This window comes from Caloenas nicobarica, chromosome Z (assembly GCF_036013445.1).
Source record: "Caloenas nicobarica isolate bCalNic1 chromosome Z, bCalNic1.hap1, whole genome shotgun sequence".
NCBI classification, from domain to species: domain Eukaryota; kingdom Metazoa; phylum Chordata; class Aves; order Columbiformes; family Columbidae; genus Caloenas; species Caloenas nicobarica.
This window is the reverse complement of record NC_088284.1, coordinates 42,410,154-42,424,350: the sequence shown is the minus strand read 5'-3', so window position 1 is coordinate 42,424,350 and position 14,197 is coordinate 42,410,154. Positions and strand designations below refer to the sequence as shown.

The window sequence follows — 14,197 nt, the reverse complement described above, 5'->3', positions numbered from 1 at the left end:
AAAAAAGGCAGTAAATTATATTGAAAATAGTTAACCCCTTAATCAACTGGAAACTTAAAATATGAATAATTTCGCCATGTTCTAGATAGCATGTTTCACCAGTATCTGTAGGTTAAACCAGGCCCCAAATCTAAGATGGTACCTAAAAATAAAATTTAATTTTTTTTAAAAAGGAGGAAAAAAAGAGAGGGAAAAACACACATGGCACTATAGCTGTACAAGAAACTTGCACTGAAAACAAATCTAGCTCTAGGATAAGCTGGAACAACTATAAAATTACTTACTCCAGAATTTCAAAACACAAGGATTTGTGAGCTTATCAAGGCACTGCCATGCAGGTTGCATTCCACTTCTATCATTTAAAATTTTGACTAATACATGCCATTTTATAGACATGTCAAGCCAGAAAGTTAGTTTACTATGAAGTGTAATACATACGTTACATGTTGAACTAATGTTAATCAATTCACATTATTTACGGACAGTACAGCTTATGCTAAAACCATCAACAAGCAGTTCAATGTCAAAACTTTTCCCTTCTGTATGTCACACTTACGCTACTGATCCAAATATAATTGAATATTTAACATTCAGCACTCTACTGACTCAAAGCCAGCTAATCTGGTAATATGGGAAAACAAGTTTAGGAAAACACTTGCACACTACTAGACAGGTTGGTTGGTGTTTTAAGGCTGCAGCAGCAGACAGAAACTTCCTCTCTGTCAAACCTTAAGCTCCCAACTCCGAAACAGGAAAATACAGCTACTGCAAAAAAGTTTTGAACAATTTGCTAGGCTCTAACCTCTGAAGTCAGAAGCAGCAAGATAACCTGCCTTACCTAAAATTTAGCAAAAACATTTCCGGTCTTTATTAACTGAGGATGTCAATGTGGCAAATCACAATTGTTTAGAACAGCAAAGGAACACAAGCAAAAAGGAAAATACTACAGTAATAAAGACCAATTTCTCCTTAACTGGCTAAAAGATTGTCTTGAGTAAAATATATTTCTTGATATTCCAGAGAGTGTTATAAGAGTAACTCTGAAAACTGACTGCTACACCCACAAAACAATCTTTGTATAGTACAAGCAATACAGAGAAAAACCCAGTGCATATGCATCTTGTGAAAGAAACATTTATGTAAGCCTCACCTTGTCACTGTCATCATTACAAATGTGATCTTGATGGATTGAGTGGCATTGAAAGGGTGTACCAATGCTACCTACAAAAGAAGGTGGAGGGGAGGGAAGAGAAAAATATCATTAAAATGATAACCCAATTTCTTTGAATGCTAAAGACATATTTAGCAAACATTCATTTTTCCCCCCACAAAAGAGAGATTTAGTTACCAAATAGCTATGTCTGACAAGTCACACATTTAATTCTGATAACGGAATCAGCATCAGAGAGACATTTTGCACAGTGTGTGCCAATGTCTTCATTTTTAAAAAAAAAAAAACATTTTAACAGAATGAAATTAAAACTAGTTCATCAAAACAAACATATGCAGTGAAGTACATATGAAGTACATATGCAATATATATATATCTAAGGAGAAGCTACACACTTCATGTTTAGGCAGTGTAGTCCTGTCCCACATCCTCTACTACAGAAAATTTTCAGCGCCATGGGTAGCCATGAAATAGAAAAGTTTTAATTCCATCCGTTCTGTTTATAGTGGAATTTCTGCCTGCTTGAGGTCTTTTTTTCATAGCTTTCTTTATGCCTAGGTAAAAAAAGGACAGCATACCTCTACAAAGGCTTACCCCACTCCTGAGACTCCTGTGCAAGGAAAGAGGCAAACTAAAGTTTAATTGTATCCTTATAGATTCTCGAACAGATTTACAGAACTCTTACTTATGCTGTAGTTTTATTTAATTTACCATTTCCTTGCTCAAAAGGTACAGGAGTAGAGTAACCGCTATCATGGAATTTATGCTTCCCTAAGATTACTTCCTCCCGCATATACTGAACGAAACCATTTTTAAAAAGCATGGAGAAAAAAAGACTTTCATTTATAAGGCTACACCATTTCATGATTTTTCGTTACAGAAGATCTACCTAGAACTTTTCTCCACGAGTTTACTGTGGTCCTTCTGTTATGATTTTGAAATGTCAGTAATCCTGTCCTGTAACATTTACAACAAATTCCACACCAAGTTTGTCATAAAGCTTTGCAGTCCGTGCGTTTTTTTGGACCTGGACAGACTGATCAAAGAAGATAATCGTTCAGGCTGGCAGCCAGCCAGCCATAAGCAGAAATCATGGCCAATTAGTGCAGAACTGCCCTAAATTCCTTTGTATTGTGGAAGGAAGGAGAGTTTGTCACTGCTTATTGTCATCGCTACCTCAAGTAAGAAACAATGTATTTAGCATTAAAATCACGTTTCCTCCCCATGAATTCTAAAACTGAAAGTAAAGAATTGGAGAGAGGGAAAATCAATTTCCTTCTCTTTCACTCCTTTTTGCATGTGCTCACGTGCACACACACAGAGTCTTTAATCAGACTGGACATTCTTGAAGAATATGCTGCCGAACTCCAAGGAATACACTGTCTTGTATTTCAATGGCTATTGCTACTGGTATCATTATGCCATGTGAATCCTATTGAAGTTGGTTGTGGCAGTTTTCCCATCTTATATTTGGTTATAGCACCAAGTACGGAAAAAGCAGTACTGTACTGCACAGGCACTGCCCCAGCAGTCAGCAAAGAACATGTTGAGCCCTATTCAGCACTCAGCATCTGGATGTTGTTCGTTCATGAGCTTGAGCCAATTTACATCCCTTTAGGCTTGAATCACACCACTTTCAGAGTAGCTGGTGCTACCACAGCTACTGGGAAACAATTCATGTCATGGCTGCATGGAGATACTGTCCTGGGGTTTCCAAGTTCTATTGAACAGCTAACAGTGTCCAGTTTTTCTGTCCAAAACTTGGAAGTTGTGCATGCTATCTGAACACAATTCAATCAGACAAACTTCTAAATGTTTCTTCATCCACTTCAACACCTTTTTCCAAAGCAAAAAGTCTCAATCAAATCAAATTTAATCTACAAGAAAATTCCACCATACTCTGACCTTATTAAAAGGAATAGAGCATTTGACTTCTTTTTTCCTGAAAAGTACTATTAAAACTTTCATCTCAAAATGTGATACTCTAATGATTTCCTTCTTTTCCATACCTCAGTTGTTTTTAAACCAGATAATTCTTAAATCAGTTTTTAATGTGGAGGAGCACACAGTGGTACCTTACAAACGGTACCTTAGAGAAGTTCTCCAGTAGCATATTTCACTACATACACTACCTAAATCTCTTAAAAGGGGTGGTCTCAAAAGATCCCATAGACTTACAGCTCTGTATTTGGCTCACATACTGATGAGGTAGTTTATACTGACATACAAAGCTTCTAAGACCTGATGTGGGGGAGTGCTAGTGAAAGTGATAGACATCACAATGCTTATAGAATTGTAATAGTCATATTCAATAGTCATAGATGTGATTAATTAGACTTTAGATCTATAGTTAGCAGCTTTATAGATGAGCATCATAATATGCATTGTAATCTAATGGCAAATTGATTTGATGGCCTACAATTAACTATTTTACAGCTCTATGAATTTCCTAATAATGTGTTCCTTAATTAATAAACTTAATTGCTTTGTATCAATTATGCCTTAAGTATCCAGTCACAGGGGTGAATGCGAATCCTGTCAGTAAGGCAGGCACACTAGACATCAATGCCATGTATCCCCATGTATCCCTTCCTTTGAATGTGCTTGTAATTCTGCAGTATCTTGAGGCTCCAGTTCACAGTAACTCAAAATTGTGAGCTGACAAATGTTATTTCAGATTTCATGATATTTGGGGTTTCCCTTAAATATCTGTCTTCTTCAGTAATGCTGTAAAGTTCTCATAACATTTTGGTTTTAAATTTACAGAAAATATACTTGTGAAGAAAAGCATAAAAGGAATCGAATGCAATATTTTTTGGGGGGCGGGGGGGGGGAACACAAAAAAGAAAAAAAGATTCTACCCTCACACACTCACACATTTATTTAAGTTTCCCTTTTACAGGAAACTCCTGGCTTCTTAGTGGCCAACCTCATTTTGCAAAAAATTTGAGCTGGCTGTAGAGTCGATTCAATGCAAAAAGTATTAAAAAAAGAGAGGTTTTTAGATACTTTAGTAGAGATTTCTATTAGATGGATAATGGGTGATGCAAATTCATAATAATATATGTGTATGTGTAAAACATTTTTATATATGTGTACATATACACACATATTTGTGTATACCTATGCATATAAACAGATATATACGTAAGTGTATATGTATATATACACATACCTTCAGAATACAGTTTAGTATTCTGGTTTTTATATCAATATTCTATTATTTATAGATAATATTATATTGTTTACAAATACCCATTCTTTAGAATTGTTCACTCTTACAGTCAGAATATTCAAAATACTGTGGGGTTAAATGATAGTGGGATATGAAAGAACAGTACCCTTTATCATTCAGACATTAGATGACAACATTTCTGGAAGAAGTTTGGTATAAAAGTTTGGCACATAAAATGAAGACGGGCAACACAGCAGTAGAAAGGTCTTACTTTGCTTTATTTGTCTGTGCATGGAACACACTAGCATGTTTATCTCCAACTGCAGGTCTTTACAGCAGAGCTACATTATGCACAGCCAACAGGAGAAAATTACAATGAACTTCCTTTTTGCCACATGTTCTGAAAAGGTTTGGCAGCATTGTGTGTAGCACAGCAGCACATTCCCCCAGGATCCCTAACATCACTATGCAGTCACGGCGAAGAGAGATTCTCACAGCTTGCCTGTCACTACTATTGATTTCTACCCTTCTTCCCTTAGAAAGACTGACTTTGAGAGTCTGTTATTTGATATTCTGAATGGGAAACCTGACATTTAGCAGTGACACTTCTGCTTACTAAAAAAAGTTTAAAATGCACTATGAGGAAAACTATTAATAAATCCCTTCTTGCTTGGTCTGCAAAGGATTCTTTGCAGTTTTGTTTACAGATGCATGTTTGCTAGCAAACAGACCAGCCATAACGTCCTGAGTTACTGAAACGTAACAGAACTAATACATTTTTTTTCTTAAATGAGAAGTTTGAAAAGATGTCGGACAATGTTTATAACAAAGTAAAATCTTATGTTCAGGAATTCACTTGCACCTACTATTTACTACTGTGTTGTCTGTCTATCTACACACACTCCCAACTATATCCTGCATGTGTGCATATACATACATATATACTTAACATGCATGCACATATAAATAGGTGTGTAAAAGTATGTGTACATGCACACAAACATATATATATAAATGTTTTACATATGCATGTACACATACATTGTATTTTTATTAAGGATTTCTGCAATCCATTGTTTAGTTACAACATCACAGTTACTAGGAAGGTAATTATGGACTTCATTAAGGATCAGACAGCAGGAGCAGATGAATAACTGAGAATGTCTGGTTTTAGATAACGGTCCATAGTTACATAAGAAACTTAAGAAGTACAATAAATGTGATTCCTGAGCAAAACTTTCTTCAAAGCTTTGTTAGTTATTACTTGGAGAACTGCAGAGATAAACCACGTTCTTTGACAGAATGGAATCTCTAGGCAAAATACAGCCCATGTTAACTATGAAAAAGTCTTTGTTGCAGGCAATAGGAAGAGGACAAGACAGTAACACATTACCGCAATACTGAAATTATTTAACTAGGTAAGCATAAATAATTAGGAACATGAATAGGCAGGTTTTGTAAAAGAAGGCTCAGGAACACTGGAAAACAGGTCGGCTTGCAGATTAAAATTATTACATATATAGTTTATATAGAATGCCAGCTCACACTCCCAGGCTTTAATACTAGAAATACAAACTTCGATTGCCTTGTTTTCTCTGTCTCTACAAATCACTGCAGAACTTGCAAGCTGACAGAGATTCTATAAGCAAAATATCCCCAAGATGGAAATAAATTTTTATTTGGAGTTGTTAGGTTTAAAAAACAAACAAACCAATAAAAAGCCAGACACAAACGAACCCATAAAAACCCAAAACAAAATGCTCCACAACATTCTTTACCATTGTTGTTAAAGAAACAATTATCAGAAAGACACTTGAGGGAAAAGAGAGAGTGTACTGTAACAGCCAGAGCTTCTCCACATAATTTACCACAGCGGCTTAGACAACACACATCTCAATTCACTCTTCTTGCATGTCCTTGTAAGACTACAAGTAACCACACCCAACATCTATACTACCATTAAACCTACACATTGTTGATTATGCCTTTTGTTTAAATTTTTGCTGGAGATCATGATGAAGCAAAAGCCCACTTTTTTTGTTGTTTAAACTTTTTTTGTCTGTTTAAATTTTTGCTGGAGACCACGATACAGCAGAACTTTGGCTTCTGAGAATTCACCTGCACTTCTGCTGTGTTCTGCACTTCTGAAAAGCCAGAGTTACCTTAAAGCCACCAAGAAAGTTTAAGAAACAATATACTGAAAAGAGAAAAGAAGGCATAAACGGAATCCTGGAGAATAAAAGTCAACAACAATCAGCCTGAGGGCCTTTTCTGATTATAACACAGCCAACAACAAGACACACAAAAACATGAAAATGACTTAGTTATTTTCATAGTTCTTAGGCAAAAATTAAAATTGATTTAGTTCTTTGCAGGGCATGGGGTGAAGGGGTGGGGAATTAAAAAAACCACTTAACTTTAAACTGATAATTTTGGACTAAACACTACTTCCACTCTGCACATTTATCAGTATATAGCCCAAGACCTAATCAAGACTTTTGTCATCAAATTACATAACGAATGCCAGTTAGGTTCCTTGGTGGAACGTACATAAATGCAGATGTAAAGATTGACTAAGATGTGGTAAGGACATAAGTTCATGAGTTCCAAGGGAGGGAAGGAAGGGAGGGAGGGAGGAAGGAGCTGAGTTTTGAACAATTAATTATTCTTTTTAAAAAAATTTATTTGCAACCAAACACAGAGCTTCATAAAATTAGCTTCTTTCTGACTTAGCGCTTCAGGAAAAAAAAAGTTATTTTGCTACAGGAGTCATTGACTCTGGCTGTACTGGCTTGAACAGTACCAGGGCATGCTCATACTGTTTATTTTTGCAGAAAGGGAAAGCAAACAAGAAATCACTATACGGTTGAATTTTCAAAGTGGACAAGATAAAAAAGACCAGTTTTAAACAAGCGAAGTTCCTTTCCCGTTTGAGTTAGACTTACGCAAAACACAAGTGTTTTCACTAGGAACACTCTATATGCTTACTTGAAATTTGGAATTGATTCAAGCGCAAAGGCAAGTAAAAAAACCCAAAGAGAACACAGTGTTAACAATAAGGCTTGACAGATTTCTCCCATTAGCCCAGAGGCAGAACTAAAGTATGACTTGTTGGATTAGTCCAAGATAAAAAAGATAGGCAGGAAATAATGAAAATAGTTCAGTTCTGCCAAATTACAAATAATACATTTAAACTTGTTTTGGGCATCTATGCATTTGGATAATGAAATAAACATGCAGAGGTGGTGCACAGCCTACATCTAACCTCAACATCATTTAAAACTTGTTCTCTACCAAATTAAACTCATAAATGTGGACCTTGCATTACAGGCTACATTACAGGCTTTACAAATAGGCTTTTCAAGAATAGCGATCACATACACAATCACAATGATAAGCTGGGTTTGTTCTAGCTGTAATGGATACCAGCAGCAGCAATGCAGCTGCAATAATACAGCTTTCAATTAGTAAAAACAACGTAGAACACTTGGGCAGCCCATTAGTTTTCATCTTGCCATCACTTCAATTCTAACAATATCCACATCACCAATAAAAGAAGCTAGCTTGGGTTTTATCTACATGTTTCAAACATACTCAACTGTTCTATTAACAGACCCATGGAAAATCAAATGCAGTTAGCAAGGATATGGCAAGGCTAAAAAAAAAAGACAAACCAAAAAAACCCCAACCAACCAAAAAACCACAAAAAACCCCAAACAAACAAAACCAAACAAAACCAAAACAAACAAACAAAAAACCACCCACGCCACCATCTTTCATGGTCTTCACACCATAGTTGCTTCATTTCTGGTCAACAGCTTACTAATACTCTACAGTACGATAGCAATATATAAGGCACAATCCTTCAACTGTCAAAAGTAAAGATTTTACAGACATCCTGGCTGCTTTGCACCAATTACCTGGCTGATCTCACCAGCCTCATCAAAAGCAGCCTTGGAAAAGGTTTTCTTTCAAAGACAGCACTGATAACGAACTCCCTGAATGGGCATGCTGGTTTCACTGAAAGTAAGTTAATTTTCTTCATGCAGTTAAAAACTGTTACAAATGGCTGTTGTTTGGATTTAGTTTGAGAATAAGAAGATAACACGCCAGAACAGAGCTAATGTTTTTCTTCACATAACTTTCCAGTGTCTTTGAGTTGGAACAAAGAGAATTTAAGAGTTTACTGTTACCATAGTTGTCATCTGGGAACCAAGGTCTTTCCCAGCTCTCTCCCCGCTGTGTGAGGCATCGAGGAAGGGGGGCATAGATGGGGCAGACCTTGACTGACATCCAGACTGATCAGTAAGGCTATTCCATGCCATTAGCATCATGCCTCATATTTAAGGAGAGTAGGATTTTCCAGCTAGAGAGACAGAGATGGAGACCCGTTCTAGTTCTGCTCCATTTCAGTTGAGTTCCGTTCAGGCGTTCTTTTAATCTGGCCATTTGCCATCCTGCCATTTTGCAGTTGGCCTCTAGGACTTTTCTCCCTTTTTGGCTTTTTTCTTCTCTCTCTCTGGGATTGACTGTTCAGGGCCAGGGTACTCTTCTCCTGGAACTGGCTGCTGGGGGTGGATGGAGTTCATGAGGAATTGCATTGAGTATCTTTCATTTTATATTCTGTTTTCCATTTTATATTTATTAGTAGGAATAGTGGTATATTATCCACAAGTTTCTCCCTTCCCTTTTGATTCTCTCCCCTATTTGGGTGTAGGGCGATTGAGAAGTGACTATCATGGTTTAGATTGCTAGCTTGGGTTAAACCATGACAATCTTTTTTGGTGCCCAATATGGGGCTGGAGGAGCTAAAATTTGGCACTGGAGAGGGGCTAAAATTTGGAGATTTTAGCATTTTTACTGCCATGAATTTAGTTCAATTTTCTTGGCAAGGTGCCAACATATGGTTGAGATAACCACAGGTCCATGTGCTTTGGGCGTCATGTGGCAGTGTTAAAACAGATTGCATTTATTATATTGGTTTTAAAATGCTGTGGCAAACGTTGTATCATCTGCTCTCTAAACAGTGTTCTGTAGTACCTTACTTGTGCTGGGCATTTTTTACCAATACTTTTGTGCCATCTGTCACCTCTGGAATTTGGTCGACAGTGAAGGTTTTGCTGTGTGGTTTAGCACTGGTCTACTTCATCACCCTTCAGCTGACAGTGAATTTGTATTCAGTATTGTTGTACCTTGAGATCCCTCTGGTAGAAATTAAAGAGAACTGTACCTATGTTTTTTTCAATTGGACAACCCCATCTAGAGATAAGCTATCTAACATTGCCTTTCCTTTTTATTTAGGACAGACTACAGATTTTTTGAGAATTTTGAATATCTCGGGGAGTTGATCATAGCCTCGTGGTATTTTCAGGCCTGCTGCATGCAACAATGGGCTAGCAGAGGTAACAGATCCAGGGACACTGACACAGGATTACTAGCTAAAGGCTCTGTTCCACAACAGTGCAATCTATAATATTGAGTTACACAGCCAGGAAATCCTTTAGTATGTGTCTGATTTTTTTTTTAACAAAACCAGGCAGGTTTTAAAAATTACCATGGTTTTAAAGCATTTTCTTTCTGATAAACAGATTAGACTAAGATAAACCTGAAGAAAGGTTAATCATCTTTCATACAACTTCAAGGAAGATCAAGAGAATCAGAATCCCAAAGACGACTTCAGCAGCTTTCTAGTTTGCACCACCAGTTTTCAGCTGTGGTTTAATAACAATGCTGGAGGACTGAAAGGAACTAAAAGCTAATTTAGATTGCCCTGACTGAAGAGAGTAGATAGAAACTCGGTTAAACTACCTTCACAGCCTCAAATTTACACCAAATTTCAGACCAACTCAAGACACATTGCACCTTAGAGCTATCAGATCCTAGGACTACTACGAGCAAGGCTTTAATTCTGACTGAAGCATTATCTCTGCTGAAAGCTGACAGTGTGGGCAAAAATGCCCATAAGACTCCTATGTAAGTGACAAAACGTGGCACCTGGGCTACTGCCCATAGCACCTTCCCAAATGCATTTCCTTGCTGCCGTGTTCAGGGGATGCAACTGTGAAGTCTAATGCCCATCATCTTCTCAAGCAACACAGGAAATGGACTGTTGTCTTTCTAAACCCACACATTAAACTGAACAGCAAAAATAATCTTCAGAATGTCATGGTTTCTGCCTATCGCGTGCATTGTAATAAAAAGAGAATCAACATCAGGTTTGAATGGCTTGCTTCATGCCTGCCAATATTAAACCAGTCCAAACTCACACAATACTAGTCCAAGGGAAAAAGAGGTGGGAGTTCAGTCCTTTTAATTCAGTAATTTCAGAGCTACTGAAAGTATCTTGTTGCTTAAATGAATGATACTGATTAGTACACTAATTGCTTCCCCTCCCCAACACCAGCCTGATTAGGAAAACATTCATATATGTCACCTTTACTATTAAACTTACTTTATCTAGAGTGATGCTGTTGAGCCTCACTAACTTGCATGAATCAGTAGGGTTCTGGAGTAAGCATTAGGGTAGAGTTTGCAAAGTAGCAAATGCATAGAAAGAAATTCTGAATTGGAGTTTAGACTCTTAAATCAACTGATCCCTTTTAAAAGCCTGTGAGATGAGTGGAGTATCTATATTCTGGTGAGATACAGCCATGAATAGCCAGCCTATTTGAAAAGATGCAAGGAAGAGAAGCAAGAGGTAAATTACCTGTGATCTATGAGCCTCAACTTGCAAAAAAAAAAATTAAAAAAAGAAAAAAAAAAGAAGTAATGTAGACCACTCCTGCAGATGTCTGTCATCTACTAGTCAACAACACTCCTCTGTTTGCGACACACTATTTAGATTTCAGATGTTCATCCTAATTCAAGAGCCTTTCAAACTGCAGTGAAGAAGTTACTTAACAAGTAAACAGAATATTTTGCTATTACAAAGAAAAAGTTACAGGCAAGTTCAAGAAATGATACAGTTACTTAGGCTGGTCATGCAAGAGATGGCTGCAAATTAACTGTATTATAGCACTTCACTATTTTTTTCCCTATGCATTCAAATCTCACCATGAAGAAGAAACACATTGCATCTTGCCTGGGGATTGCAGCTAAATAACCCCATCTACATACTCTATTCCTGTGCTTGCAAACAACCTTATAGTAATTGCCCTCTTACCTCAGAGGAAACCACTGTGGCCTAGCTGTTGCCTTCCTCCTTCTGCATTAACTTCAGCAGCTCCATCTTTTCTGGTGAAGAGTGAGAAGAACTACACTTCAGATGGACTGGTAACCCACAGGCTCAACCACACTGTTTCATCCCCTTCGTAACAAGTCTCACACAGGGAGATGCCATTGCTTGGGTAGCCATCCAGCCTCACTCTACAAGGTCCAAATTCTGAATGGATTTGCATATTTTTAAGTTAAGCGCAAATCTGTGTGGAAATCTGGGTCACTTTTCACACTAAAGTGTGTGAGGGATCCAACCCATCAGCAACATGATTCCCCATATATCCTAGATTTGCAGCTAAAGTCAGATAACGAGTACGACATCAGAAGATTTTTTCCTCAACTAACAATGCAGTATTACTGGATAAGCAAAGGCTTTCAATAAGCATATAAAGTTTTATTTTCAAATTTTAAAAATAATTTCCATACAAGATTCATATGCATAAAGTATACTAACCAGCATGGCTAGGGCAAATAATGCGATTCAGTCAGGCTTCAAAGCAACCCTTCCAAAATTTAAAGAATTCTTGAAATCAAAGGTGTTATGGAATTCATGTTTACTTTTATAAATTCTATCTGTTTATACTGTAAAATCCCTACAAAAGTGAAAATATTGTACATGAGAAAGACTTTTGGAACATTCTTCAACATTCAGTTTTGTTCCTTGAAAAAAATATCAAAATACATCAGAAGTAAGTCCTTATTGTTAGCTTTTTTCATCTCAAACATTACTCAAATTATATTTTGGATTTCATTCAAGTGCAAAATTAGTATTTTAAAGTTTGTATTTTCATATCTTTACAGTGCACATCCAAAAGCAAGGAACATTTACCATAAGCTTATTGACAGCTGTGTGCTTTGCCCTGGGGATCAGTTTTTCCTGCTTATGCAAGGAGCAGTTCAGCAGGAAGTTACTAGGGAAAAATTTTACAGCAGCAATAAACATTTAGGAAATTAGGTTAATGCAGAAATACCACTACACTCATAAACACACTGCCACTATTTTATTGGTACGCTTAATACTCAAAATGTCACAGCAAAGCATCAACAAAATCTGTTAGCAGGTTGTTAAGTCTGGTTCGTAATAGGAAAATACAAGCAGAGAAAAACCAACTACATAAAGCAGTAAGGTAAAAGCACTGTTTGTCTCAAATAAGCTATTTAATCATAGGGCCAATGTAGAAAGTCACTTTCTATTCTTAGGACAACCTCTATGATATGAGACTAAGAGTTGATGTTCCTGAAGTGATACCATATAGGAAGTTCTAATCTGTAATTCAAGGCTGTTCTAAAAAAACACTGCCACAATTACGCGTGTCTTAACAGGCATATACTATCCCCTCCCAAAAGCATTTTAGATTTCAATCGAGGCCTACTTTAAAATTGAAATTTAAAAGCCATTTATTCAATTTGGACACAATATGACACTCTTTATAACATCATTCCTACTTCCTTTGCCACTCCAGAGTAAACCTGATAAAACTTATAAATAGAAGCTGTTCAAAGATAGGTTTGATTAGAGGATAGAGTTAGACCATTCCCTCTTTGTTGTCTTTGTATCGTCCTGTCTCTGATGAACCGAGTTCATAACAAACCACACTGTTTCACAGCTCCTACACTGGAATTGCCTCTGGCCTGTATCAAAGGGAACACATAATGTATTCACAAACTAAAAGGAACCTCATTTCTGCATTAAAACTCTGTGAGAGCCTGACACTATTGCCAACACACTCTGAAAAGCATCTCCAGTTTATGGTGTCTGGCTCCTGTGGCAGCCTTGTTTGCAGGTTAGTTACACAGCCCTCCCTGCTGTTGCCTGGTGGTTGCTTCATCAGGTGTTCTGATGCACAAGTACAGTCTAGTAGAGGATGCTCTCACTCTGCATATGCACATTTGATGCCATTCCAGAGTGGGGCATAACATTCATTTATACAGGTGGCGTGAGACCCACCACATAAAATACTAGCTAGAAGCCAAAACATAGTAGTGCCTTTTCAGATAAAACCTCTCTTCCAGGAAGTTCAGTATCTATTAGAAAGGAGGAAACTTTCTTCCTGTTCTTGTCATCTTACAAAAGAAAGCTAACAGCAATACCATAAGCCCAAAAGATATGCAAACATTGTTACTTAAAAGCATATACAAATAGGGAAGGGAAAAGGAAAGGAAGAGAGAAAGGGAGGAAGGGAAGAAAGAAAAAAGGGGAAGGAGGGAAAAGAGGGAAGGAAGGGAGGGAGATTTCAATAACTCAAGGCTGACTTTTGCTGAAAGTAAATCCTAGAATAAAAAATAAAACTGGCAAGCCACAAAGCATTTAAAAACAAAAACAACTTTTAATCTTGTAATGGAATTCAATTTTTATCATCAGTTGTGTGGGAGTTGAAGCCAGAGATGTAAATAGCCCACGCAACATTAAAAGCCAGGTATGAGCAGATAAGAGCACATGGATACCCTTAATGATGCTCTATTCCCATCCTCATAAGGACTTTACATCAATGGTTTTGAAGTTTCAGCTGTCTTGAGTTTCTGAGCCTTCTGAATGTAAGTTATTTTTCAAAAGCGACCTGAAAGTTCAAGCCATGTGTTTATCTCTATTTGTAACTAGACTTTTAAACTGATTTTCTTGAAATCCATCTTCTCTC

General features: G+C 37.1%; 1 protein-coding gene across 6 annotated transcripts in view; it reads right to left on the bottom strand.

Moving 5' to 3' along the window:
- The window catches only part of RNF38 (ring finger protein 38), a 133,884-nt gene that overhangs the window by 58,363 nt on the left and 61,324 nt on the right, over positions 1-14,197 (bottom strand). For 5 of the 6 annotated variants that reach the window (XM_065656137.1, XM_065656138.1, XM_065656143.1 and 2 more), the window contains one exon: positions 1,151-1,221. In XM_065656137.1, the coding sequence (XP_065512209.1) occupies positions 1,151-1,221 (71 nt within the window). Of the gene's footprint in view, positions 1-1,150; positions 1,222-14,197 lie in introns of those variants that run through there. The other variant, XM_065656142.1, reaches the window with a different exon arrangement.